Below are 25,676 nucleotides of genomic sequence, written 5' to 3' on the forward strand. Positions count from 1 at the left end.
AAAATTAACCAACTTTTAGTGAATTCTGGAAACACAATTATTGTTTGTTTGACAATTTTATTGGGATGATCAGACCAACAAAGTTGTCAGCTAAGGCATTTAAAGGTAGAGCCAATTTTTCCATTTTTAGGTGGTGGAACTTTTGCATTATGTTTTGACTGCATGTAACACTACACCCACTTTTGTGTGAAGACATTTCACAAAAGTCCCTGTATGAGGGCTGTATGCAATGGCTTGGGTAGGAATAGCAACAGATATATAATAAAATGCCTGTTGACCAAGTTAAATTAAGCTGAATGGCAAAATAATTGGCTCTCAGTTGTAACACACTGACCACCATGTGCTCCCAGCATGCATCATTACCTTGAGCCAGAAGTTTTCATCCCACAATCTTCCCATTCAGTCAAAGTTATTGTACTCTACCTTGGACAGCTCAAAATTTTGTATGATGTTCGTGTATATGAATGCTTGTCTGTACTCATCATGTAGTAACTGGTCACAATTTGTGCAAAAACTTGATGTGTTAATAGCTTTGCCTCATTCTGCCTTTGATGAAATGTCGCTTGATCACACTCAAGTGGAGTCAACCACAAACATAGTACTATGATTCACAAAACCAACATGCTGTGTACAATAGAAAAGCAACCAAAGTAGGTACTAAAACATTTTTTATTCGTGAAACAGTACTTCATAAAATAATACAGCTTGGTTGTGTCAACTAAAAAAAAAAATGAACAAGTTTAACTTGATAACTTTACAAACAAGAACCATTATCCAACTATTAAACAACTATCAACAGTCCTCCAAAGGTTTATGATAAAATGGCAGTATTCCTGGATTAAGATTTTGAAAACCCTTCATAATTTTCATCACAATTGCTTAATTTGTTACTCAAGTTTTCCTTTTCCCTCATTGTACAGCATACATTAGTGAAAAGACATCAACAATACAAGCACCAACAAAACAAACAGGCAGGTTACACTTTTTTTCAGCAATGTCTTTGTCTCTGTCTATCATTAGTCGAAATTTGCTATTACCTACTTAAATATACAAGGCTGAAATTTGGAGAAGCAAATTAAATAACATTTTTCCCCTCAAGAGGCAGAAGCTTGAGGAGGGGGTGGTGCCATTGGAGGAGCTAACTTTTCAATGAAGGCAGTGAACTTGAACACAAAGGTCCGCAAGAATGCTGGGCAGCGAGGATGACTTGCAAGCTGCTCAACTGATCGTCGAAGCTCAGTAAATAGAAGTCTGGAAGAAATGACAGAGATAAACAGTTGGTTTGAAATTTCATTCTCAAAGGAGCTTTGATAAAACTGCACAAGTAAACCCCTTCAACATGCAAAAGATCTTGCATATGACAGATCACTAAATCTTCATCTGACATGACAAACATTTTTGAAACTTTGATTACGGTTTGTTTGACTCTGTTTTGCTAGACTGTAGAGAAGGCAGTGGTTGCCCTCACCAGCTGATATAATAATATGATATATAATAATACCAGTGTGAGGAATTACAACACAACCACATCACTTTTGTACTGAAATTGTGCTTAGTATAAAATCAAACTCAAATATTTTTTCTTGTGAAAAAATAATTTGAATGCTCTTTGCCAACAAAATGAAAACAAAGTATGTTTAATTAATATTCAAAAATTCTGTCACTAACCTACAATATGGGTTTCGCCTGGATGCATATCTAAATCCCACAAATCGATAGTAAACAAAAGGAATGACAATGCCAGCTTGACCACTGAAATTGAAAATTCATCCACAGCAGCATCAGTAACATATAATTATTGCAACATTATCCATAGATCGTCCATTTCAAACTCTTACTACAGTATATTATCCAACAAGACTAGAACATCCAACCATTTGCAAATGTCATAGCATAGGCAAAACATTCTCCTCATTTATTTTAAGACCCTGAGTGTTGCTCCACTCTGGGGCTTGAACCTTAGACCTCTCTCATGGGAGTGTGGGAACCTCACAACATGAGCTACCCAGGTGGAGGAAAAAAGCAGTATTAATAATTAAACTTCATTTGATGTTTTTCACTTATCATTAGGAAAATGAACTCTATACAGACCTGAGTGCCATTAAAATAACAGCTGGCATCAGCATTATCTCTGTGCAAGCAATGAACCTCAACAATCCCTGCTGATGAATCTCCACCTTCTCTATGGCTTTACGAGCTGACCTTAAAAAGAAAAACAAAACAGAACAAAAAACATACAACTTACAGGAATGAAAGAGTATTTAAGTTGTTGTTGATTAAATGTTCAGATAAAATCTAAAATTGCACTGAGTTCTCACACAAATTCTTGTTTATTGATACTGATTTGGATACTACATTTGGTCCAATTGTAAAAAAAGAAGTTAAAACATGTTCTTTTGAATTCTGAACACTCAATGATTATAAAAAAATTTGAGAAAATAAACAATAAAAGGGCAAACATGTAAATAACCAGTAACCTTTTACCCCTAAAATTGGCCATCATCTAATTTCTCGTTACAGCATTGCAGTATTGGATTATGAGGAGAAAGGAAATGAATGCCAGTTTAAGAAGTTATTGATCATTGAACATATTCTCCTTGTCATTATCATGGGAAATGTAAAGAGAACAGCATGGAGAATATATACACTCATGTTAGGGTGTAAAGGCTTTTAAAAAAAGCATTTGCTTAGCTGATTCATTGAATAAAAAGACAAAATTTTTTTACTTCAAAATGGGGAATGACTTACAGACTTAAGGATTTATTCCTCAGAACCTCATATTAATGAATATGCAATCATGCTGAATTTTGAAATGTAAAAAACAATTGAATTGGAGAGAAAGAGCGTTTACCTTATAAGGGACATGCTGAAAATTCCACCACTTCCAAGGATCTGCACACCGTAGAAAAGACAGAAAATAATATTCCACAAGTAACTATCAACTTAATGTTGTATAAATAATAACACAGAGTGAAGATTTGCGGAACAAAAGCAACTTTAACTAACAGACAACCACTCAAAAATTTCGTACTCACATCTAGTAACTTTTTTGTAAATGACACAGTGTGAAGAAGGGCAAATAATGCAACTGGGATTAAGATGACTTGTGAGAAATCTGTAGTCAAGGAAAGTTTTGCATTTGAAAAATTGTCTACAGTATGATAGGCTAAATTATACATATCATACATTTCAAAATCACATTTTGACAACACATTTTGTGACATTAATTGCTTGATAACAAGAAAGGTTGCCTGAGACAACACTGTTATTTAGCAGTCAAAACCCTGTCTCCAAACTATTTCCACATTCCACTAAACTGACAATTGTAGTGTCTCTAAGGTGAACTCAAAACACTGAGGCTTCTTTGTAAACCAAAAAAAAAAACTAGAAACTAGCATTTGCTTCATTTCACATTTTCATCTTTAAAATCAAAAGATACTTGTGACGGGATGAGAGTTGACAAACATGATGCTGTAAAGTAGATAATGGCAACTGTCTTCACTAAGCAGTAGTCCAAAGAATTCTCTTGAAAACTGGAATCTCTGTGAAATGAAAAAAAAATATCCATATGATTAAAAATCTCATAATTTTTAAATATTGATAGAACAAATTTATTTTGTATGAGAATGAAATAACACAATTTTACATACTGGAAGTCGTTGATGAAGCCTTAAGGCTGATGTGGCCGCTGAACTGATCAGCACTCTTTTGTAACAGTTATAGCTGAACATAGGACTGTGATTCAATCGAATGGAACAAGCAATGTTAGTAACTTAACAAAAAACAGTTTCTAAGAACCTTTGTGCATATATTGTAAACTTGTAACAGTTTTTATGTCATGAAACAATCCGAGGCAGAGCCATTCCTTTTGGAACAAATGTCCAGTGCAAGCAAACCCCTTGAGCAACATTAAGTCAGGACTCCCTGATGGTGGGTTGGTACTCCTGAGTGAAGACTGGCACTGTGAGAGTGTAACAAAAGATAAAATCTGTAGCCTGAAAAATGTCAACAGTAAGCCTACTTTTCTAGCTTTCATTTTAACCCTTTAACTCCCATGAGTGACCAAGACAGAAATTCTCCTTACAGTATCAATACAATATCAACCAGATAGGTGATGAGAATAAAGAAAAATATCAATTTGAGATTAATTAGTTGATGCAATACTAAATTCTCTGAAGTAACATTATAAGAATTGTATGATTGACACTGAGGAGAATTATAAATTTGATCTGGGAGTTAGGGGGTTAAAGATTTGATCCGGTAAAATGTGTGTTCTCAACTTCATTTAACCTTTTATTATTAGCAAATTTCACCAGTTGGCTGTAGGAATGGGGGGAGGGTGGGGAAGGGAGGTTCAGGGGTTCTTAAAAGTTATTATTTTGAACAGTTAAATTGAGCATAATGAAAAAAATGACCATAATTTTTGGTATAATGCCATATTTCAGGGGTGATGCTCAAGAGCAAGAATGCAACAAAAGAAACCTTGCTCAAAGCTCACACATGGACTTTCTGATCCAGAGTACACCACACAAACCATTATGATGTCACATCAGCCAATAACTCATCGGCATAAACTTCACTCCTTCATAATTATGTCATTATTATTTTGAGTTTGAATGATCTAATAGCAGCAACAGGCTTTTACAGAAAACACTTTTGGTTAGAATAGATAAAAAAGAAGACTTCTGAGCTTTAAAAAAAATGAAACATACTTTTTAACAAATTGGGACCTTAACTTGAGAAATGTCAGCCAGAGTCACTTGCTACAATATTTTCTAGTTTGGTCATTAGCAACCCTTTTTGTTTCTTTTTTGGTCTTTAAATTAGTACATCCTTCACTAATTGTCCATGAAATCTAAGAAATGAAAAGCTTTTTAATCAATTAAAATCAAAATAGTTTCTTTACATAAAATAAGCCATCATTGTCACTAAATCTTAGATATGTCTTTGAACGGTTGATCATTGCTCAAATGACTTCAGTTTGTATGAACTGCCACCTGTAGTTCACTGAAATATTTACATGGAAATAAATTCTCTGCCTAAATTTAAAATGTCTGAGCTATTATTTTATTCCCTCATTCAGAATATTCCCTAATTACTTTACTTTTTCCTGTTACTACAGTTGTCATTGAAAACCCTTGGATATTTACTGTGAAAAAAGGATTTAGACAACTCATTCATATACTTACCTAAAAAATGGAAGCAAATAAAGAATTGAAGTGATGATTGTAAACACTCTTGTAAGCCATAATGCTGAATCAATTTTGTTATCCAACAGATATCGCTGCAAGTCAGTATATCATCATACATTTGATTAGTCACATATTTCCATTGTAACAAACAGTTGATGGCAAACTTCAATACTAGAACATTATTTAAATACATAGAAACTTTCTAAAAAACTCATGTTATTTGTTAATGGGTATTTTGTCAATATTTTGACATTGCAAGTCAAAAGTAAAAATAACAAGTGGAAATATATCAAGAGATAAAAACAATAGAGAGGAACAAACCCATTGATTGCATTTTAAAAGTTCACAGAAAATGTATCAGCATGTTTAATTGTTTTATCTAAGAAATGCCTTTTAATCAGATCATCAAGCCTTTGTTCAACACACTGAGTGACTCAATTTGCCCAAAACTTTTTACCTGATACTGAGTTGTCAATTCACCTTTGGGAATTATACCCCTAAGGAAAAAAAAGCATTCTGTCTCTGTTGTTTTCATTACTTTATACTTTATACTATTTTCACTTGTCCTTTTTACTTTTGACTTGTAAATGACATGAAGCAAAATCGGATCGGCATCAAATTATTTTTTGAACAGTGTTTCTGAGACTTTAAGAAGTTTTTATGAATTTATTGAATTCTAGCGTTGAACTTTGCAGAAAGATGTTTCTCAAAGCACCATTTCAACTTCTGCGAAATTGATAACTAATCAGAATCGTTGAATATCATTTTAAGAGGCCATGGATGTCTGCCATATAAAAAATTTCTTTGAAGATTACAAGGTGAGAGAGGAGAGAATGGTGAAAACCCCAAAACTCCCCTGACACTATTTAAATATCACAAAAATACAAGGGCTGCTATGAAAATATAAGCATGTCATATATGTAACCATCCTTTAAATAGTTGTGACATTTTTCGTGTGATTCTTATCATGGGTTTGAAAAATTAAAACCCAAAAAAACACCTTGTCAAATATTATCATCCAAACACTTCCAAGAAGATGAGCTTCAAAAATAATTTTTGGTTCTCCTTTCACTTCCCAATAACTTTGAAGCTGGAATATTCCCTTCCCTCAACAACCAGAATAATAGATTATTAAAGATGACTGAGAAAAATTATTTACATGATAAAATACTCATAGTTGAACAACACAACATTTCCACTTCTGGGAAATATAATATAAACATGGATAAGCTGGGTTTAAAAGCTAAGCTCCCTTTCTTCTTCAACATCAAGTAAAACTGATAAATAAATTATTAACCAGAGAAATTTGGGAAATTACCGAAGTACATTTTCAATTAACGGGATTAAATAAGCTGGATGCTTCAAGACCAGACTGTCTATGCAGGAAGTAGTGATTGTGCCGAGGAAAAATACAGGATTATGTAAAATCAAAACTTTCGTCCCAGTATAGACTACTGACATTTTTTTGAACACACTAAATAATTCACACTTGATGAAAAAGTTAAGGGCACAAATTCTCACGCATTTGCAACCAAGATTTCAAACCACTATGATCTATGCAATGAACGAAAGTTATTTTTCATATTTAAGACACTTTCATTCGTCTGGCAGTTTTCTTCCGGTAAGATCTCAATTCAATATGAACCCAAAAGGAGGGAATAACCCCGAACTCTAAATGTTGACAGATCTGAGAAATTTCAAGACACAGACAATAAATTTAAATACTTTTAGGCTTCCTTACCCTAAGTGCAGCCCAGTTAGGGCTGGTCGAAGAATTAGCCGTACTGCCTTCGGGCGGATGAGTCGAAGCGTTCGGATTTCCTTCGTTTTCTTGCGGTGGCATAATTTCAAAGACACAAATCACAAGCTAGAAGCTTCTCTGACGGATTAAGAGACCAAGAAAGGCGATATACGCAAGCAATGATCACTCAAGTCACGACAACAGACACGTTGAAATCAACAAAACCGTACGCTGGTTGAAATAGTGCTTGCATCAACCATCTGCCTCTAATGGGAGCAGCCGCTGGTCTTTCTTTCCAGACCCCGCTCCGAAATTCTGCGAAATTCTAACAGAAACCTCGGTTTGAAGGAACCAATGAAGAAAAAATTAAGAGGAATCGCACAATCTAATCGCCCAAATACAAGTTTTTTTGGTCTGTAATCACATATTTCAAACTCATGTATTGTACTAAGGGAGTTAGGCTCGACAAAAATTTATATTCAAATTTACTGATGCACATGGTTGAAAATACACGAGGCAATAACCAATATAGAGAACATTATGGAGAACATTATATTACTGGCAATTTTACTTCTGTAAGCTCCTTCTTCTTTCTAATGTTCTCTCGGCTACCGCGTGGAAGAAATCCTATCTCTAAACTGAACTGATAAGTTATTTAAAAACGGCCTAGCTAAATGCCTCGCCGTGTGTACTTCTTAAAAAATAGTTTCTCCGCTGTTTGCCCTATTAGTGTTCCTTCAAAATAAACGCAATTAAGAGGTAATTGGGAATTTAAATCAAACTCACGATGCGCACTCGTTCGATTTTAAAATCATGAGTGTGATTTCCGATCAAACCAAAACAATAACAATTTTTTCGGACGTGATTTGTTATCACCAGCCCGATCTATGACAGCAATAGGACTAAGTGGACGCTCGAAACGTCAGATTTTAAACTCTTAGAGTATGTAAGAGAGGTACGTGAAGTGCATCGGAAGAAACAAAAAGCACACGAATACATGAATGTTGTGATAATTATTCTTTGCAATGTAATGCTTTCTTTGAGGAAGGGAAGCCTCCGTACTGTGCAATTCTAAAAATTTCATGTTTAAGCCTTAAAAAATATTTTGGAGCAAATGAAATAGCATTTTACTAATTAACAATAGCCAATAGAATGTCAACTGATATCAGGAGAACAAGAACATACCTGAGAGTCAGGTCACTTGTATATGAAACGACATGGAGACACTTTATAAAAAATTTGAAAAAATATATGCTAATGTTGCGCGGAGCCCAAAATTTCCGGTTAATGTCATTCTTTGTGCACAGCCCCCCCATGGCATCATTTACTAGAAAATAATACCCAAACGCACCAAAATGATTGGTGCATGATATCCAAATGCTGTGATATGATTGGTGCGAGATACATACCCTAATGCGGCAATCTGATTGGTGCAAGATACATACCCTATTGCGGCGATCTGATTGGTGCGAGCAACATACCACTCTACACGCTAACATTGAGTTTTTTTTTTTGGTTAAAAAAAATTGTCTCAAAAATGGTGCCTAATGATGATGAACCTGACAAAAGTAAAAGACAAGGCTAAGCCTCAAAATGAAAGATAAGGTTCAGTCTGCCGTCATATGCACCAGTATTTTTCTCTCTCCCGTGAAGGCCATTCGTCCATGCTGAACGTTCAGATTATCAAGCACTATTAAATCACCCTTCTTCCACCGAAACCCAACTGCGCATGACCATGAAACTGCTCTAACGTGTTGTAACACTTCCGGTTCGATGTCACTTCCGTCTCCATAATAGGTGTGACAGGGATATTTTTCATCCGGGAGATCAGAACCTTTGTACTGTGGCAGTGCTTTCGAGTAAGTACAGTGGTGTTGTATTGCTTGGTTGAACCAGATTTTTTCTCCTGTTACTGGGTGAGAAAGAAAGGCCGGCGCGGTGTAAGTCAGGTACATATCACCGTTATCGTCCCATCTTACAGTGTTACCTCGCTGCTGTGCTCTTATTTCTGCTGCCTGAAAGAGTAAATAAAGTCATCAGTGTAAATTCAATTACCGGGTTCGAGACTGAAAATCGTCATTTTCTTTTGAAATCTCCACAATTTTTTTTGTCTTTAAAGGACAATCAATTCTTACATGGGATTCCTGACGTGAACCAAGTTGTCTTACCTTTCTGTCGTCAGTGTAAAACTGATGCTGCCAGGGCATGTAGTCTGATCGTGATTTGTCCGGCAGATGTCGTGCATACATGACTCCTTTTGCCTCGAATTTTTTCACGACTTCGGGATCAAGTTTGGGTACAATGTCGCTGCATTTACCCAGCGGTGTCTCGCCACCACAATTCTCGCCAGGCTCTTTTAGGCAGAAAAAAAATACCTAAAGTGGAAGAAGAAATGAATGAAAGGACAAACGTAAATAAAAGAATCAACGAATGGACAAAGAATTCAACGCCTTAACCAATAAACTAATTAGCAAATGGGCGAGTAAGCCAATGAACGAAAGAACGAATGAAAAAATGGACGAACGAATGGAAAAACGAACTGGTGAAATAACGAATGAACCAAAGTACACCACAGTATCCACGAATGAAGGAACGTACACATGAGTGAAAGAACTACTGAATTAACAATAGCGCATCGTAAACCTAGTGGAAGTTTTGCTGATGTTTGGAGCGCCCAGAAAATACCCTGGTGCCTTAGCATTAGTCGTCTGTGTTTTATCATGAAAATACCTTCCTGGGGAAAGTCTTGAGATACGCCATTTCATTGTGTAACTCGATGGTGTACGCTCCAGGCTCAGCACTGGCAAAGAAGATATCAGAATTTTCTATTTCCTTGGGTCTGGGTGAAGTACCACCCTCGTAGTTCAGAGGCTTGCCTCGCATTCCTTCGGTTAAGGCCAAGAAGTCCTCTGCTGTTTCAGCTGGAAGTCCGCGGAACAATATCGCCTGGCTATCAGTAAGGTTCTCCTTTATGTATTTCATGCAATTTGCACCCAGTTCTGAGATAGAGGACTGGTCTCTAGTATTGACTCGCATTCCGTGAGGGAAAGAGTCACTTGGCTCCGCCAAGAACTCTGGGAATCCTTCACCCGTCGAGCCTGGGAGAAACTCCCTGTCTCGCAGCCGTGGTCTGGTTTTCGGTGCCAGCTCCTCTTTAGGAATTCGCTCAAAAATACTGCCTGTTACTGATCTTATTTTTGTAGACAAGAAATAAGAAGTAGCCAGTTTTATCGGACTGATATAGCGGAGACGAGATGACTGCCTCCCTGCAGACGTAAAGATAAACGTCGACATGATCTGTGAAATGAAAGTGATATTAATTGGTTTAACCCTTTAACTCCCAAGATCTGATTGTTAGTTCTCCCCTCTAGCTGCTACAAATTTCCTTCTAAATCAGTTACGAGAATTTGATGTTAGATCGAGATAACAACTTTTGTCTAATACATTTGAGCATTCTCATTACCTGTAAATGTAGGTAGAAGTAATTTGTCAATCACTTCTAGGAGTTAGAGGGTTAAAAATTCCACGCGAGCGAATGTAGAGAACGAGTAAACGTAACAAAGTGAAGACTTCATTACAAAACGGTTAACATGTCTTTTTAGGCCGATTTCTATGTTTCTACGTAGCCAGCTAACTTTTGAATTACTTGTTTGTTTACATGAAAAACATCGTCCGTGACTTATGGTTGATTTGCGTTTTCCTGATTGGAAATTTTTTTACGCAAAAAACTAAAGGAACCACTAATTGGATTTTGTCCCTGTGACTCAGCTTATTACGTGGAATACCTTTGAGGCATACTACTTTTGAAACCAGCTGGGTTTGTTTTCCATGGTAGGTAGAGATTGAAAAATAGACAAATTGTACAAAGCGCATTGTTGTTTACTCCTTGTCTAAAACGACCTATGTGATTTCAAAGATGTTTACTTCCCCACATTTACGAATAGGATTTTATAACATAGATAGTAAATTCGTGTAATCAAATTTGATTGCGCAAGCGTGCTTCATACTCCTTTTTATACAATACAGAGAAAGTATGAGCTTACTGATTGGTCAAAAACTTATCGTTTATTGCACAGGTAAACCAATAGTTATTTTAGAAAAGCATCAGGCTGCACTTTAAATTGGTTTACCGGCGGGCTAACGCTCGAAACCTCAGTTTTGAAACTCTTAACGGTGGCCAAATTACGTCATCAACTCAGTTGATAGTGCCAAATTACCATGTTATCATAGTACTCTGTCAGTTGTACGGACTTACTCATTAGGTTATTTACTCAGTTTTAAGCTCGTTCGGTTGTAAATTGTACGCGCTTATTCGATTAGTTGAAAATTTTTTCCTTCTGTTGTAAGCACCTGATCGGTTGAAAGAATTGCCCGGCCCGTTGTACGCACTTGTTTTCTTATCCTGTTCGACTGAGTTACAATTAGATCAAAAAAGCGCTCCTTTTCGTTATCTTTCAATGAGACCTTTGAGCCCCTCTAAAATATATTTCATCTTGTTCTTGAACGAGACCAGGGTAAAATTTCCGCACAGCCCTATCCTTCATTATGTGACGATAAGTTTTCGCCCCAAAACTGGAAAACTGACTCTTCGCGGACGGAACAATAGCAACTGGGGGAAATAACTCGGTAGAGACGACTTGGCAGCGAGAACGGAAACTCGTCACGATTTCCTGGTACACGGAGATCTGCTTCGAGCGAGCTTATACGGACGTCAAGGATAAGACAATCTTTGGTTCCACAGTAATTTTACTTTAGGTCAGGCCAACAAGCGACATGACCTCTAGCATACTCTAGTTTGTAATCATCAAAGCTGTACAAGGTACTTGCTTAAGAAGTAACTGGTGTGAAGTGCTATTGTTACACAAATCGCAATATTTGAATAAGGACACAAAGGAGCGGAAAAAAGTCTCTTTGAAGTTAAATGAAAACTAGCATGAGAATGGTTATGCAATCTCTTACACGTTTTTTGGCTATATAATCTTATTCCGGTGCGGTCAGTCCTTTATAACCTCAAAAGTCCTTTCCACGGCGTTTGAGGAGGTTTAGCTAAGTGCGCCCCTCCCTCCTCCCCGCAGCGATGATAGCGCCTACGCTCCAGGTAGCTACCTACTCACTTCCGCCTCGGGCTGGCCTTTCCCATATCTTATAACATCCTTGAGGCTTTGTTTGTGGGTAGCCCTGGTGAGAATATATTACTGTTTCTACGACAGAAAGAATCTCAAAATTAAAAAGACGGATGCAATAACCTCTAGGCCATTAAAGTAGGAAACCTAGGTGCGATTTTACAGCTCTGATATAGAAAACAATACCTATCTTGATTGCAGTAGCGCAGCTCAGGAAATAAAAAACGGAAAAGCAATTAAAAGTTTCTGCTTATTTATGCAAGATTGGTTTGGAAACCATCGCATGAAAAGAAATTAAATTTACGCGTTTAAACTCAGCTGCTATCTACCATGAAAACCAATGTTTCCAGAAAGACCATTAACACTTATATTTACCTAAAAAAACCCATGTACTAGATGACGAAAGTGCCGACAAACAGGTGCATAGTAAAAGCGAGTAATCGATAAAAATCCATTCTAAAAGCTACTGTGGTTTTTATACATTTTTTTGATTATTAAAATGAAAGGACTTGAAATGGTTAAATGTGAAAGTTTACGAATAAATATGTTCCGAATAACACACACGGGAAAAGTCAGTAAATTTTCCCGTAACAATTATGCATTCAGTTCTTGGATTGAGAAAACAATGACAAAAACAATACATTGTCTTAGGGAAAACAGATTTGTTTAACAACAGTATAGGGCTGTGCGGAAATTTTACCCGAGACGAGCCTGGTCGAGGTTTTGACTACTACAAACTATATTCGATCCAGCTCATCTAATTTTCCCTCAACTTGTGCTTCACGCTTATTTAGCTCTTGCTTTTCCTTTCCCGAAGGACTTAGTGGCACTTTTTGATATTGTTCAGAGCTAAAGTGAAAAAATATTAGGCATAATTATATTCGGATCTGTAGGCATTGCAAATTTTATTATTTACGCTAATATGACTAATGTGTTCTTATGAAGCTGATAACTTTTAAAATTCGTCTCCTGGACCAAGTACGTGTGTGCTATCTATTGCTACGTTTGAACTGGACCCCACACCTTCATTCATTATCAGTTTTGTCACTGCGTGACCGAGCGAACTCGGTCACCCGTTATTTTTATCAGCTTTCGCCGAGAATCTTCAAGTGAACTGTTGTATCAACCCGGTTTAGCTTTGGAGCTTGTGTTGACACGAAATAATACTACAAATCTCGCCCTTTCGAGTCGGGTCAATCGGGGGTCTCGGCCATAAGGTCACACAGCATGGATGAAGGCTGACCTTGACAACTGTTTAAGTGAACGTCTGTAAACATTTAACTTAGAATGGTAACCTTTTTCGGTAAGACATCCTAGTATAGAGCCGTGTAGCTGAAAACTACGTAAAGAAAGGACAGTTCTGTTTTCAATCCATGGTCACCATCCTCATTCTGAAATTTGTCAATATAGCGTGGCCAAGAATAACACTCTTCGCTCGTGATTTTACTTGCTTTCGCCAAGAATCTACAAACGAACTTTATGATCGACCTCTGTATTGACATCAAATGGCGTGCGTTTGTGAAAATACGAACTTTAACATTAATGAGCGACAAGATCCTACCCAAGTAAATCAGAGCATCTTCTTTAAAACAACAATGTAGTTACATTGTCGTTTGATGAACCCAACAAGGCACTGATAATTTGACAGTCATAATACCATGAAAGCTGAGGAACTAGCCAAATCGCGTAAAAGGGCTTTTCATACAACATTACGTCTCTCTGAAAGGAAATTATTCACTCATACCGTGTCCTCCCTTCCACCAAGATTACTAAATGTCCTCGAGTTCATATACATAATATTACAAGGACCTACTGTAGTAAAATAAATATATGTTATTTGCCGGCTGGGAGGTCCGTATGGTGAAAAACTGTGACCGAGGTCTTGAAAATACTGCCCGAGGCCGTAGGCCTAGGGCAGCATTTTCAAGACCTCGGTCACAGTTTTTCACCATACGGACCGACCCTTAGCCGGTAAATAACATATTTATTGTTTTTAAACTTGACGAAATTCTTTCCGAAAGAACCCTAATGATTTATGGACGTAAATACGGCAAGATCTTCCATAAACTGAACAATTTTGAGTGGGTAAATGGTAGTTAAAATAGAGGTGATGCAAATTTAAGAGAGATGCCTCAGCGAAACATTTTCATTTCCGTAACGATAAAGGTGATTTAAAAGGCTTCCAAACAAACTTTGAAACATTATTTTTACAAGTATCTGACACAATCTGACACCTGTCAATTAGAGAGCGCGCAAGAAAAAAAAATCGTGGGAACATTTAAAAACCAACAGAACTAGTTTGGCAAGGACTGTCACAACAATGTTTTCTTCAAAATCAGTTAATGATCTAACGGAAAGTATTATTCACTCTCATCGACCATTCATTCATGTACGAAGATTTACCTCTGTTCATTAAGTAAACGGCGAGGAAAGTAATTGTGAGTAAATTCAATTTTTTTATTTTGAAGTCGTGAGAGTTTGCTCGTTTGTTTGCTGTAATGGCGTGTTTAACTCTGATCTTTCCTTCACAAAAACTAAATTCGAACGGCACACTCCAACGAGACACAAGGGAATGTAATGCGGCCTTTTCTCAAAAAATTCCTTCAATTTCTGTTGTGCAATTTAAGGTACAAATGTCCAAATTGAACGGAATTGGAAAGACTCACCAGGAGCGTATATTTGTTGTAGAACTTAAATTAAAACTTCGCTCGCTCTTTCACTATGAACAAATTGCTCGAGAAAATTCAGATATTAAATGAATGAAAGTTCCATCGTTCAGTTTAACTGTAACCAAATACCTCACGTTTCAACTTTCTGGGTACTTTTTGTGAACGATTAAAATTAATTGCAGACGGTTTTTAGGCCGCTTGTCAACCAACGTAATGACACTATTGTTTATACAAATTCTTTCTGAAACCAATATTTTTCTGTCAACCAAAGTGATTTGATAGAGAGAAAAGAGAGGATTCATAAGTTATTTATCGGCTTGAGGTAGTGACCGACGTGTTTGCTTAAAAATACTGCCCAGCCGGAAAACGAGGTATATTCATGAAAAATGACAACGAAAGTTGGGATGTACTCGGCGACTCACGAAAGCGTTACCGTGGCCCGTGGGCAGAGATAGGAAAATACTGACCGGGTAAAGAACCAATCAGATTGCAAGATTCGTTACCGTGCCCTCTAAAAAAACAATAAAAAAAAAATTCAACCAACCTGCTCTATAGCAGCCCTCGTTACCTTTCACCCGGGATGAGACTCGAAGCTATTGATAGCGTTTTTGACCCTAACTCCAAATACAAAATAGTTTGTCTGCTTCACAAATGTAGACATCACCTGACAACACACGCCCAAGCTCACGCCTCGAGAAAAAGTTAACGATTAATTCATGAAAGCGTCACGCGTTGTGTGACTCGTTAACCACAACAACATACTTCAACACGCTGTAAAGAATAGTATGGGGAACGAAATACGGTCGATTTACAACGATAAATGTTTCGATATATGAACATTCTACGCATTAAATCAATAGAACTTACTCACAAATTGTGTGTCCGTTGTAGTTTCTGATGATTTCCGCCGTTTTAAGCTTGTTTCGCCACCACCGGCAAATATTTCGAAATATGAACATTCTGCGCGTAAAATCAACAGAACTTATTCACATGTTGTGTGTCCGTTGTAGTTTCTGGCGATTTCAGCCGTCTTAAGCTTGTTTTGCCATCACTGGCAAAACAAGCTTGAAACGGCAGAAATCGCCAGAAACTAAAACGGACAAACAACATGTGAGTAACATTAGCGCTAACATACATGTAGCTAATGTACACTTCGTTTTCCCTTGAAATTAGTAGCGATAGACTTTCATCACACATCGGCAATTTCGAGTATTTTAACAATTAAAACCTTTTTCTCGTACCTTTGTTTTGCGCTGTGAAGTTCGGCGTGCAAATTCTTTAAATTTAATGCAAATTTGTGGTTGGAGGTAAGGATGTAAGTTAAAACCTTCAAACAATATCTTGATTGTGATTGCCTTTCTAATTCCGCTCGGTCTACGCGGTATGCACACTGTGATCGCGTTGCATCATGGTCGCAACACAAAATATGAGTCAGTTGCGCTTGTCGCGATCAAGTGAACCTTTGGTGGCAGCGAGGTGGCGTGAATATAAGTGGAATGCAATGAGGATTCATCGTCTGTTGCCGTTCCTTCGAAAGTGTTTACAGGCCTGCGCGATTCTTGTCGTTCCTCCGTTTCGAGGCAACTGACGAGATTCAGAAAGAATCGAGACTGCAGTCCTGCCTAAGAATAGGGACCCTAAGCAAACCACGACGGCGACGGCAACAAGGACATGAAAAATAAAAGATCTAATTGGCGAAACGATAGCTCAGCACGTGCGTTTTAAAACTTAGTACATTTCTTAGCCTCCCTATGCAAAACAGCAACGAGAAATCACGTCAATTTGCGTCGTCTGCGAACCGGAACCGCAACGGCAAATTATTTTAATTTCCATTTGGAACTCGACGCTTCTTTTATACGTTATGCTGAAGTGAGACGCTGTATGAGACGGTGAATAAATGTAGCCATTTTTTAAATTCTAATTAAAGGCAGCAATTTATTTTTTAAAAGAATTCTTCCTTGGGGTTGCCGTCTCGACTGCTTAAGGTCCCTAATATACACAAACGACAGCAGTTACATTCACAGCCGATGCATATCAAAGTTATTTCATACAAGGGTTAACATTTGCTTCAACTTGCAGGCTCTCCAGACTCTCGCGAATGACCAAGAGTTTAATGCGCGAATGATAAAAACAAACATGGCGGCCAGAGTGGAAAGAGAAATCAAAGCCCAAAAGCGATTAATCAATGAAATAAACCCGTTAAAAGCTATAGCTGATAAGGGCGAAATGCCAAAGCGTCAAAAGGACAATCGCCCTTACGAAATTGCGTTGGAAGAGGTCGACAAAGATGGCTAGCGAGTAAAAATACAGTTTAACGGATTTAGTGATAAATTCGACGAATGGAGGCCATATGATGGTAAAACCTTTACTATTGTGCGATTGGAACATAAATTTACACCATCCATGGAATCTATAGACGATCGTTTGCATCTCTTCCAAGACCGCATGTGTGGGGAAGTGAAGCGTAAACTATACTCTGGAAGGAAGTACAATCCAGAAATCAGGATTGAAATTCCTGTGGAAGAGGATGTTTTCGAAGTGAGTATTGCTGCTCGTGCAAGAAGGGAAAGAAACAAGCAAGTCTATCGGATTTGTAATCACGACCTAGACACCTTTCTGGGGGTCAAATGGGATGGATGGATTTTAAACGCAAATGGTGATTATGCTTATGTGACAGAAGGAACTGTGAGATTTTGGTTTACAGAAAGGAACCCTATAATAGAATACAATCTCATAGGGGGAAAGTACGTGAGGTCAGAAATTGAAGATGACCATCAGCTTGTTTTTACTTTTGTTCGTGGAGATGGAAATAGACATTAGTACATAACAAGGGGGGACTGCTAAATTAAAGAGTTAATCACAATCACACATCTACAGTTATTGTTGTTTGAATATATTTTATTATCAATTTATAATCGTTGTCAGTTAATTATTGAAATTGATTGAATGAAAACATTTGTTTACACTAAAGTTTAAAGAGTTTTGGAATATCTTAACTAACCATAGATATTACATTTATTTATATTTACAGTAATCAACATGTCAACTAGGAAGCCAAGCCCTCAAAGTTAAAGTCAATAGAGAGAAATTTACAATGTAAATCTGTGTCCACCTTCCATCAACTTTAATAGGGTGTGCACAACAAACTGCAGTCTGGCATTTCATACAGTTAGCAAAGATGTCTTTATGGTATGACCAAGACCTTCACAATTCCTACACTTGTAACTTTTCTTTATTCTCTCAATGCCAGCTGCTTCTAAGAGCTGTATTCTATTTTTCTTCAAGAGAATCTGTTTTAGAGCAGAAATTCCCCTATGATTTGAGGATCTAAAATAGTGTTTGGTTGCAGTATCATTATATTTTTCCTCTCCTTGTTTAGTAAAATAGGATATGTTTAAATGGAGTTTTAAGAATTCAGGCAATGAGCATATAGTGCATGCATGTATGGGGTAACATCTTTGGTTTGATACAAGCATAGAAACTTATCAAACCATGATTATTTGTTAACTGAGTGATAGCATCATCAGTTGTAAACTCAAGCTTCAGGTCTCCAATAATTTCCATAAAACTGGCCCATAGTTTCTCCATTTCTTTAGTTTGCTTGAAGTTGGGAAGGAGTGATTGGAAATTTATGCTTTGCATAACAAGCAGTTTTTCTGGTCCAGTAAGGTCTCTATATTCTAATTTATTGGAGTCTTTGTTTACTCTCCAGTCAAAGGAAATACCAATGTCCTTCAGAAACTTTTCATATCCAGCCATATGTTTATATTTCTCCCTTGTAAATCCACTAGGAAAAGTTTTCACTTCATCCATAGCATCTTCCCTACAAAGTTGCTGGATAAGAAGCTCAATCAAGTTGTCAGAAATCCTAAAAAATAAGTGAAGTTTGTCAATCATGACATGATCAATTTGAACAAAAGAAAATAAAGGCTCTGATTTACAATTAAACTTCTCAGATTTTGCATTGCTGGTTATTTCTTCACATGATCTTACACCAAGGGACCTGTCTGTGAGGGACCACTTCTTGTTGCATCAAACCTTTCACTCCTGGGACACTTGCACCAAATACAAGCATAATCCTGATTTGCTGCACCCAAACCACACACATAAGCTAAGAACTTCCAATCCCCTCCCAAAAAGTATTCAATGTCATATTTATAATCACTCACACATTTCCTTTAAATTCAGTATTTCATCATTAAGATCTGCAATGCTTGCCTTTAAATTATCATAGCTTACAGTAGTTTTGATTATGGCAAGAATATAGTTGCCTTTTTCACTTATTGCAATATCTCTTTCATGTAATATAATTTGTGTAAGTTACATTAACAATTTTGAGCCTTTTGCCAATGTTAGTCCCATCCCCACTAATTTTAACTTTGTTTTAGTGTTCATGTTAAAAACTCCTTTCCCCTGAAGCCTGATTACTTGTTCCTCTAAACATTCTTTAAAACCCAACTGGACTCCTTTGGCTTGGCCAGGTGAGGGTTGGAGATCCCATTTTGCATTAAAGTCCTTTAATTTCTTCTCTTTTTTATAATTGTTTGGCATCTGTTTGGTTTTCGTGGCCAACTCATGCCAAGCCTCATTTGAAATGTTAAATCTACCTTTAATATAGATCCACATATTAATGTCACCCAAATTTTCATCTGTCAGCTCCGTTGAGTCGTTGTCCTTTAGTGGAAGCTCGTTTTGATCAATCAAGGAAATGTCTCGTACTGTTGAGTTTCGCCACTGAAAACTTCTACTTTTGTGGCAATAAAATCATTCAATCCAAGGAAGGATAGTGTTGCCTGACAGTTTTCCTTCATCTGTTGTCGAAGACGTGACTGATGCGGTTTCGTATAATCGATAAATTTTTTCTTTTTGTCCGGCCCTCTCTTTCCATCTCTCTATAGTTTTGTAATTTTACGCGCTAGAATCTTAAATTTCTTTTTGTAGTTTTCATCCTTCTTTTCTGTCTTCTTAAGTACCTGTTCGAGTTTCTCTTCTACTTTTAGCCTTTTCGCCTGTTCATTTGCGAGGGATGCTTCCAGCTTTCTCTTTTGTCCACGCACACCCCTGTTCTCCTGGTGTAGCTGACATGTTTCAATTTCATCAGAAAATACCTTGAATGAGTACGTTTCTTTCTGCCATTTTTCTTTAAGCTTCTTAACATGGCGACTGCCTTTTTGACCAGCTTTCTTCAATGCCAAGAGAAGAAGCGAAATTTTCTTCTTGAAGACATTAATAATACGACTGTTGATGATTACACCTCTTAGCGCAAACTCTTCGAAAATTCTTTTTATTCTTGCCGACGAAGCGGACTCGGTACTTAAGTCGTCGATTTTCCTTTCTAGTTCCTTACAGACTGAATAGATGAGGTAGCTACAAAACAAGACGAAAAGGCTCTTTAACACAATGAATCTTCGAATAAATTAACTAAGCTTTAATGGATACTTACTTGTTTATTTCGTACGTAAATGAAGGAACATCTCCGGGTTCTGCTAGGTCGAATTCCTCTTATATCGCACTCGCGCTGATTACAAAGGTCAGCAGCAGAAATAGAACTAAAGCGTTGACTTCAAGGCCCATTTGCCAGGCCGAAACTTAACCGTACCCTAATGAATTATACATCAAAATACGCGGAATTTATTATTCTTTTCGAATTTGGCGGTAACGCGCAGATAGGAGCATGCGTTGTAGAAACCTCGGCCCAGAGCCTTTCCCCATCTCGAAAAATGAGGTCAAAGCTTCATAAAATATCGCGAGTCAGCAACACAAAAGATTTATTTGCCAGTACAAGATTATTGTTTACCGGTATGATTCACACCTCTACGTAAAGCCTAAAGATTTTGCTTTCATAATCTGGAGGTAACAGAACGATAACATTCTTTAAACGAGAGAGAGAGAGCGAAATCTTCTAAAATTCGCAGATTCTTTGGTCAGTCGGGTCACGGCAGGTGTCACGTAATATCCGATAGAGCCTTTCTTTGAGCGTGACTTTCATATGCTGTGTGAATAATAAAAAGTTCAGAAAATACATTCCTAGACGTGAGTCTTATATTAAAAGCATTAAAAAGACCTTCTGATACACGAACCTTTTTTCGTGTCATCATTGGCGTAAATACGGGATTCGTAGAAGAAGAAGCCCTTCGCCTGCTAAGAACGAATTCGTCACGCCCCACGTTTAATAAAAAAAAAAAAGTACAGAGTTTCATAACAAGCTTAAAGAATAGAGTATAATAGAGGTTGTGAACGTATCTCCGGAGTAATTTTCTGCAGGAAAGAAAGTATACTTAAAACAAAAGACGCACACAGAAGAAAATTTATATTACCTTTTGTAACACAATCTCATCCAGCTTCGCCAAACCTCAAGAAAATACAGATGGGGAAATGACACCTTAAAACTAACCCTAATTATCAAATCGCGAAGGAAAATCATTAAAAGATATCCTTATAACAGCTAAACTTTGAGGGAAGAAGATTTCCAAGCGTTAGCGAATGGCAGGAGTCGCAAAAGCCTATCAACACCTTTTAAAGGTCGGCTGCTGCGCTGCCTTGTGCTCTCCGGTTTACCCGGCGTGTCGTCTCGTGCAATGTAGAGTTACTCATTGGTCAAGTGATTCCTTTCACTGCTCTAATTCAACTGTCCTTCATTCAGTGATCAAGATAGTAGATTTACCATACAATACTCGTGATTAATTAATTTGCTTTTACTTAGGAAAGTAGATTTACAACACGATTGAATATACAGGGAATGTCCTTACAATGGTAACGCTATGTAACGCAATACACTAAACACAACAATAGGCCTTTTGCGGCCATGACCGGTCTCAAACACTATCACTTAAAATGCATAAACACGTGTACCGTTGGAGAGCATTCGAGAGCATTTAGTCAGAGCTGTTAAAGAGGACCAAAGCGGCCATTCAAATTTTTGAAAGGCTTCAAACAACAACGTACATCAAATTTGACCTTCTCGAAAACTGGTCTCAAGTTACATTCTAAAAAACAGTAATTGCGTTTCTCCTTGAGAACCATTGAATACGCGACACATACGTACAAAAAATTCCTCTACACATTCGGAATCAATCAAATATCGCGTAACTATGGTGACAGAAAAAAAGGAACAACCTAACTTTTACGGAAAGCTCTGTCCAAATCTGCAGATTTCTGCCGCTTTCACCGCCATATTGAAAATATCGCTACTACAATGCAACGCAATCAGAGTGCGCCTGGTATAGATCGTTTTCACGTGACGTCACATCATTTCCGGTCGGCCATATTGGTGTACCACTTTCGATTGCGTAATCCCCGTAATTTTTCCACAAGTCAGCCAAGACCAGATCCCCAGGCAACAACTTATTTAAAATTCCACAGTTCTCAGTTAAATATTTGTCTGATGTTCGTCCTCCCCAAGCTTGGGAAACATAGGAGATTGTACCTTGTAGAGTTATCCCAATCAGCACCTTAACAGTGTTATGGTGTTTGTACGATGACCATGTCTGTGCTCTTGCGAGCAGATTTGATGGTCTATTAATAAATACTTCGAAACAATCAATAATCACGGTAGTTTTGTTTCCAAATGAATATTTAAAACACTGTGGCATAGTTCGCCATAAATCCTCAAGTTCAGGCCAGTTGATAAGTGGAGCCAGGCGTACATCTAGCGCTACCATCCAGGATGAAAAAATCCTTGAAACTGTTGAAAGGGAGACATTGAAGCGATATGAAAGATCTTGATGTGGTGCGTCAAGTTTAAGTTTTATCAAAGTCATAACAAACTCTTGAAATGTGGTCAGATTCTGGGACTTGTAAGCAACAAACGGAGAAACATGTTCGAAAACATTTTGCAGGATATCGAAGGAAGGCAATCCAGTGTAGAATTTAACTTTTTCTTCGTTTTGTACAAATTCCCACCGATCAAATGGTTTCCGGTCAATGTTTAGAGAGCTGAATAAATATTCAAACTCTTCAGTTTGTGTGCCAGCTTTAACTGTTAATTTTTCTCTTCGTCCTCATTTCCTTCAAAGCTGAGGTTTGAAACCTGTTCACCGGGCTCATTAAGTTTCTGTCTCTTCGCCATTCGCTCTAGTTCTAGCTCTCGTTCTCTCTTTTCAAAAGCCGGCTTCTTCACCAGTTCACGTTCCCTCGCTCTCTCGCTTCGTTTTGCCGCTGCTTCTTTATGATCTGCTCGATCAGTAGCTTTCTTGTGTCCCAAAAGCAATGTCGGAACCCAGTCAATATTAAATTTATCCCAGCTCTTAGCTGCCCTTCCTGAAACAAAATGCTTTTCGCACACACGATCGTTTTCTAAGATCTCTTGGGTCAGATCGTCACTGCTTTTCGCTGAAATCCAGCGCGATCTTCTTTCTTCGGATAGTTTCTGTGCCTCTTCGCCTTGATTTGTGACCACAGAAGGCACCCTTGCAAAGTACAACCCTTTATCTCGTCCACTTTTGCTGCCACAGCCAACGATCAGACACAAAACCATGTTCCACGCGAAGGACGCTACTAGTTTGTTTACAATTGAGGTACACCAATATGGCGGCGTAGCAACGGTAGTCAAGGAATTGGTCACGTGAGTGAAAACGATCTATTAACCCGTGGTAAATCTGCGGCAATCATGGTCAACTTAACCTATGTTGGGCTTCTTGTTTTCCGACGAAGGATGTTTAAGAAATTTAGTTTTGCCGTGACGTGTTTTCATTCTTTGGAGTCTTCCTTAAATTGAAACAAATAAAGGGTATTTTTTGTTAGACTAAAACAATTTGGACTGAAACTGAAGTATAACATTGTAGCCTTCATTCCATCTTAATGTTTTCTCCATGCTAACGGATTGTACCATCATAGTTTTTATTGTATTGTCATGCCATTGAAACATACTTTCTTCCCATTTGACCGTAACCGCTGTATACCACTGGATCTTTCCTCTATGACATTGTCTCATACCTCTATGTCATTAGTTGTATCTTTACATCATTCGATCATAATTGTATGCCATTAGATTGTTTTGCAATGCCAATGAGATTCAATTCTTTATGGAGGGGGATTCTGGACTAAAATTTGATAAGATTAAATTTTGTCTTTTGAAACTGGAAATAGATTTGGAGGATGTTTTGAATTCGAGGTCTTGCAACAACTGGTGACGAAAAACACTGTGCAAGCCAAGTTAGTTTATAAGGACCCTGCGGACGTGAAAAACCTAAAATCCTCTGCCACATAGTTGTTGTTGTTTGAGAGGAACTCTCATTCCCCACGGCCGGGTTTTTTAATTCTCTTCAGTAACACTTTTCTTAGAATTGTGGTCCTCCTCGCGAAGAGCGCCCCTCTAAAACGGGGTGTTGATCCATCCATCTTCCACGACTCTTCCCAGTAGGTTCCATTAACTCTAAAAATTAAATTTCAGTAATGTATCACAGTATTTAGGTAACATCGAACCCAGTCACTTAAATCGGTGTTTTGCCTCGGTCAGTCGGATCAAATATGATGCGCGATCAAATGACATCCGGGAACGATCGAATGGCATACGGATAAGATCGAATCCCATTGATTGCGGCCCGATCTAATGGCATATAGTTACAGTCAAATAGCATAGAGATACGATCTAACGGCATGGAGGTATGATTCAGTGGCATGGAAGTACGATCTAATGGTAAACAGTTTCAGTAGAATTACATGGAAATACGATTTAATATCATACAGATATGATCCAATGGCATGGAGATACGATCTAATGGAATATGAAGGTATGACTCCATGGTGTAGAAGAATGATCTAATGGTATGACAGTGTGATCCAATAGCATGAAATGATAACGATACATGCAATGAAGGCTAAGCATCATGTTAGTCCAGAATCCTCCTCCATGTGTTCTATTGTAAATTCTTCCATCCATTTGTTCATACGTCCATTTCTTCATTCGCTTATTCGCTCATGCTCATTGCTTTATTCAATTATTACTTCATTATTTTGCTTGCGTTTGCGTTTTTCATTTTGGTCAGGGCAGTTTACACGTGTGTTTCCTTGCATTTGCATCGACCTTTTTTGTTGTATTGAAGTATTTTTGTTGTTTCTCGAAAAACATTACACAAATTTTAAAATATTTACAATTTGACAGTAATAAAGAGAAAAAAGATATATAGAAAACATGGAACAAAACAGCTCCACATAGCTACACTTGGATAATTACAGTAGGATAATCATATATATATATATATATATATATATATATATATATATATATATATATATAACCATGATATGAAAACTAAAAACACTACAGGTATATTGGGTTTAAGAAAGAAGTTCATAAGAAAAACTATTAGAGAATTGCGAACACAATTCATCTTATTTTTGTTGTTGCTATTCATCGCTCTGTGTCAAAGATTGTTTTCACTTTGATTACGAATATGTTAACCCTTTAACTCCCAAGATCTCACTGGTAATTCTCCTTACTGTCTGCCATATAGTTCTTGTGATTTTAGTTTGGAGAATTTGGTATTGGATCAACTAGTAATCCCCTAATTAATGTTTTTCTTTATTCTCATGACTTGTCTGCTAGATAATGTATTAATATTGTAAGGAGAAATTCTGTCTTGGTCATTCTTGGGAGTTAAAGGGTCAAATGACGGATCTTAATCATTCAATTTGCATTTGTAGACAAAAAGGTTTTGTCGTGAGTATCAGTTGATTACTATAACATTTGCATCGGATGTAACTGAAAGCAAAAATGAGGAATGAAGAATGGGGAATGATGAATGGGAAAATAAAATGAGAAATTAAAAATGGGAAATGACTTTTTTTGGAGATTTAATGTTCGTAATGCGGCAATAAATATTTATTAGCGTGTGAAGTGATCTGTGGACTCGTTTTCTTTCAAAATGTCAAGGATTTCCGGCCTTTATTCCTGGTTTTGGCGTGTGAAGTGATCTGTGAACTCTTTTTCTTTCAAAATGTCAAGAATTTC

General features: G+C 37.4%; 2 protein-coding genes and 1 long non-coding RNA gene across 7 annotated transcripts; 1 reads left to right on the forward strand and 2 right to left on the reverse strand.

The window, feature by feature from the left end:
* Window positions 1-651: 651 nt before the first annotated feature.
* Window positions 652-7,265, reverse strand: LOC113685480 (transmembrane protein 33). Its single transcript, XM_027202992.2, has 9 exons — window positions 6,934-7,265; window positions 5,190-5,284; window positions 3,651-3,735; window positions 3,440-3,542; window positions 3,036-3,103; window positions 2,852-2,892; window positions 2,092-2,202; window positions 1,669-1,752; window positions 652-1,251 (listed from the first exon to the last, which is right to left on the reverse strand). Exons 1-9 carry the CDS (start codon window positions 7,033-7,035, stop codon window positions 1,095-1,097), a joined length of 846 nt encoding a protein of 281 aa, XP_027058793.2. The 5' UTR covers window positions 7,036-7,265; the 3' UTR covers window positions 652-1,094.
* Window positions 7,266-7,929: 664 nt separating this feature from the next.
* LOC113685500 (uncharacterized) lies at window positions 7,930-16,520 on the reverse strand. Of its 5 annotated transcripts, XM_089190833.1 has the most exons (6): window positions 15,967-16,091; window positions 15,593-15,685; window positions 15,270-15,415; window positions 9,664-10,230; window positions 9,102-9,308; window positions 7,930-8,948 (listed from the first exon to the last, which is right to left on the reverse strand). In XM_089190833.1, exons 4-6 carry the CDS (start codon window positions 10,225-10,227, stop codon window positions 8,541-8,543), a joined length of 1,179 nt encoding a protein of 392 aa, XP_089046959.1. In that variant the 5' UTR covers window positions 10,228-10,230; window positions 15,270-15,415; window positions 15,593-15,685; window positions 15,967-16,091; the 3' UTR covers window positions 7,930-8,540. The 5 variants fall into 5 exon arrangements, with proteins under 5 accessions (XP_089046959.1, XP_089046960.1, XP_089046963.1 ...); XM_089190834.1 differs by lacking the exon at window positions 15,593-15,685 and having other exon boundaries at window positions 15,967-16,520; XM_089190837.1 differs by lacking the exon at window positions 15,270-15,415 and having other exon boundaries at window positions 15,597-15,685; window positions 15,967-16,096.
* Window positions 16,521-17,132: 612 nt separating this feature from the next.
* On the forward strand, window positions 17,133-17,823 carry LOC113685508 (uncharacterized). Its single transcript, XR_003447571.2, has 2 exons — window positions 17,133-17,263; window positions 17,757-17,823. It is a non-coding gene; the product is annotated as an uncharacterized LOC113685508 (long non-coding RNA).
* The last annotated feature ends 7,853 nt before the right edge of the window (window positions 17,824-25,676 follow it).

The sequence above is a fragment of the Pocillopora damicornis genome, chromosome 13 (assembly GCF_964200805.1).
Source record: "Pocillopora damicornis chromosome 13, jaPocDami1.2, whole genome shotgun sequence".
Lineage (NCBI taxonomy): Eukaryota > Metazoa > Cnidaria > Anthozoa > Scleractinia > Pocilloporidae > Pocillopora > Pocillopora damicornis.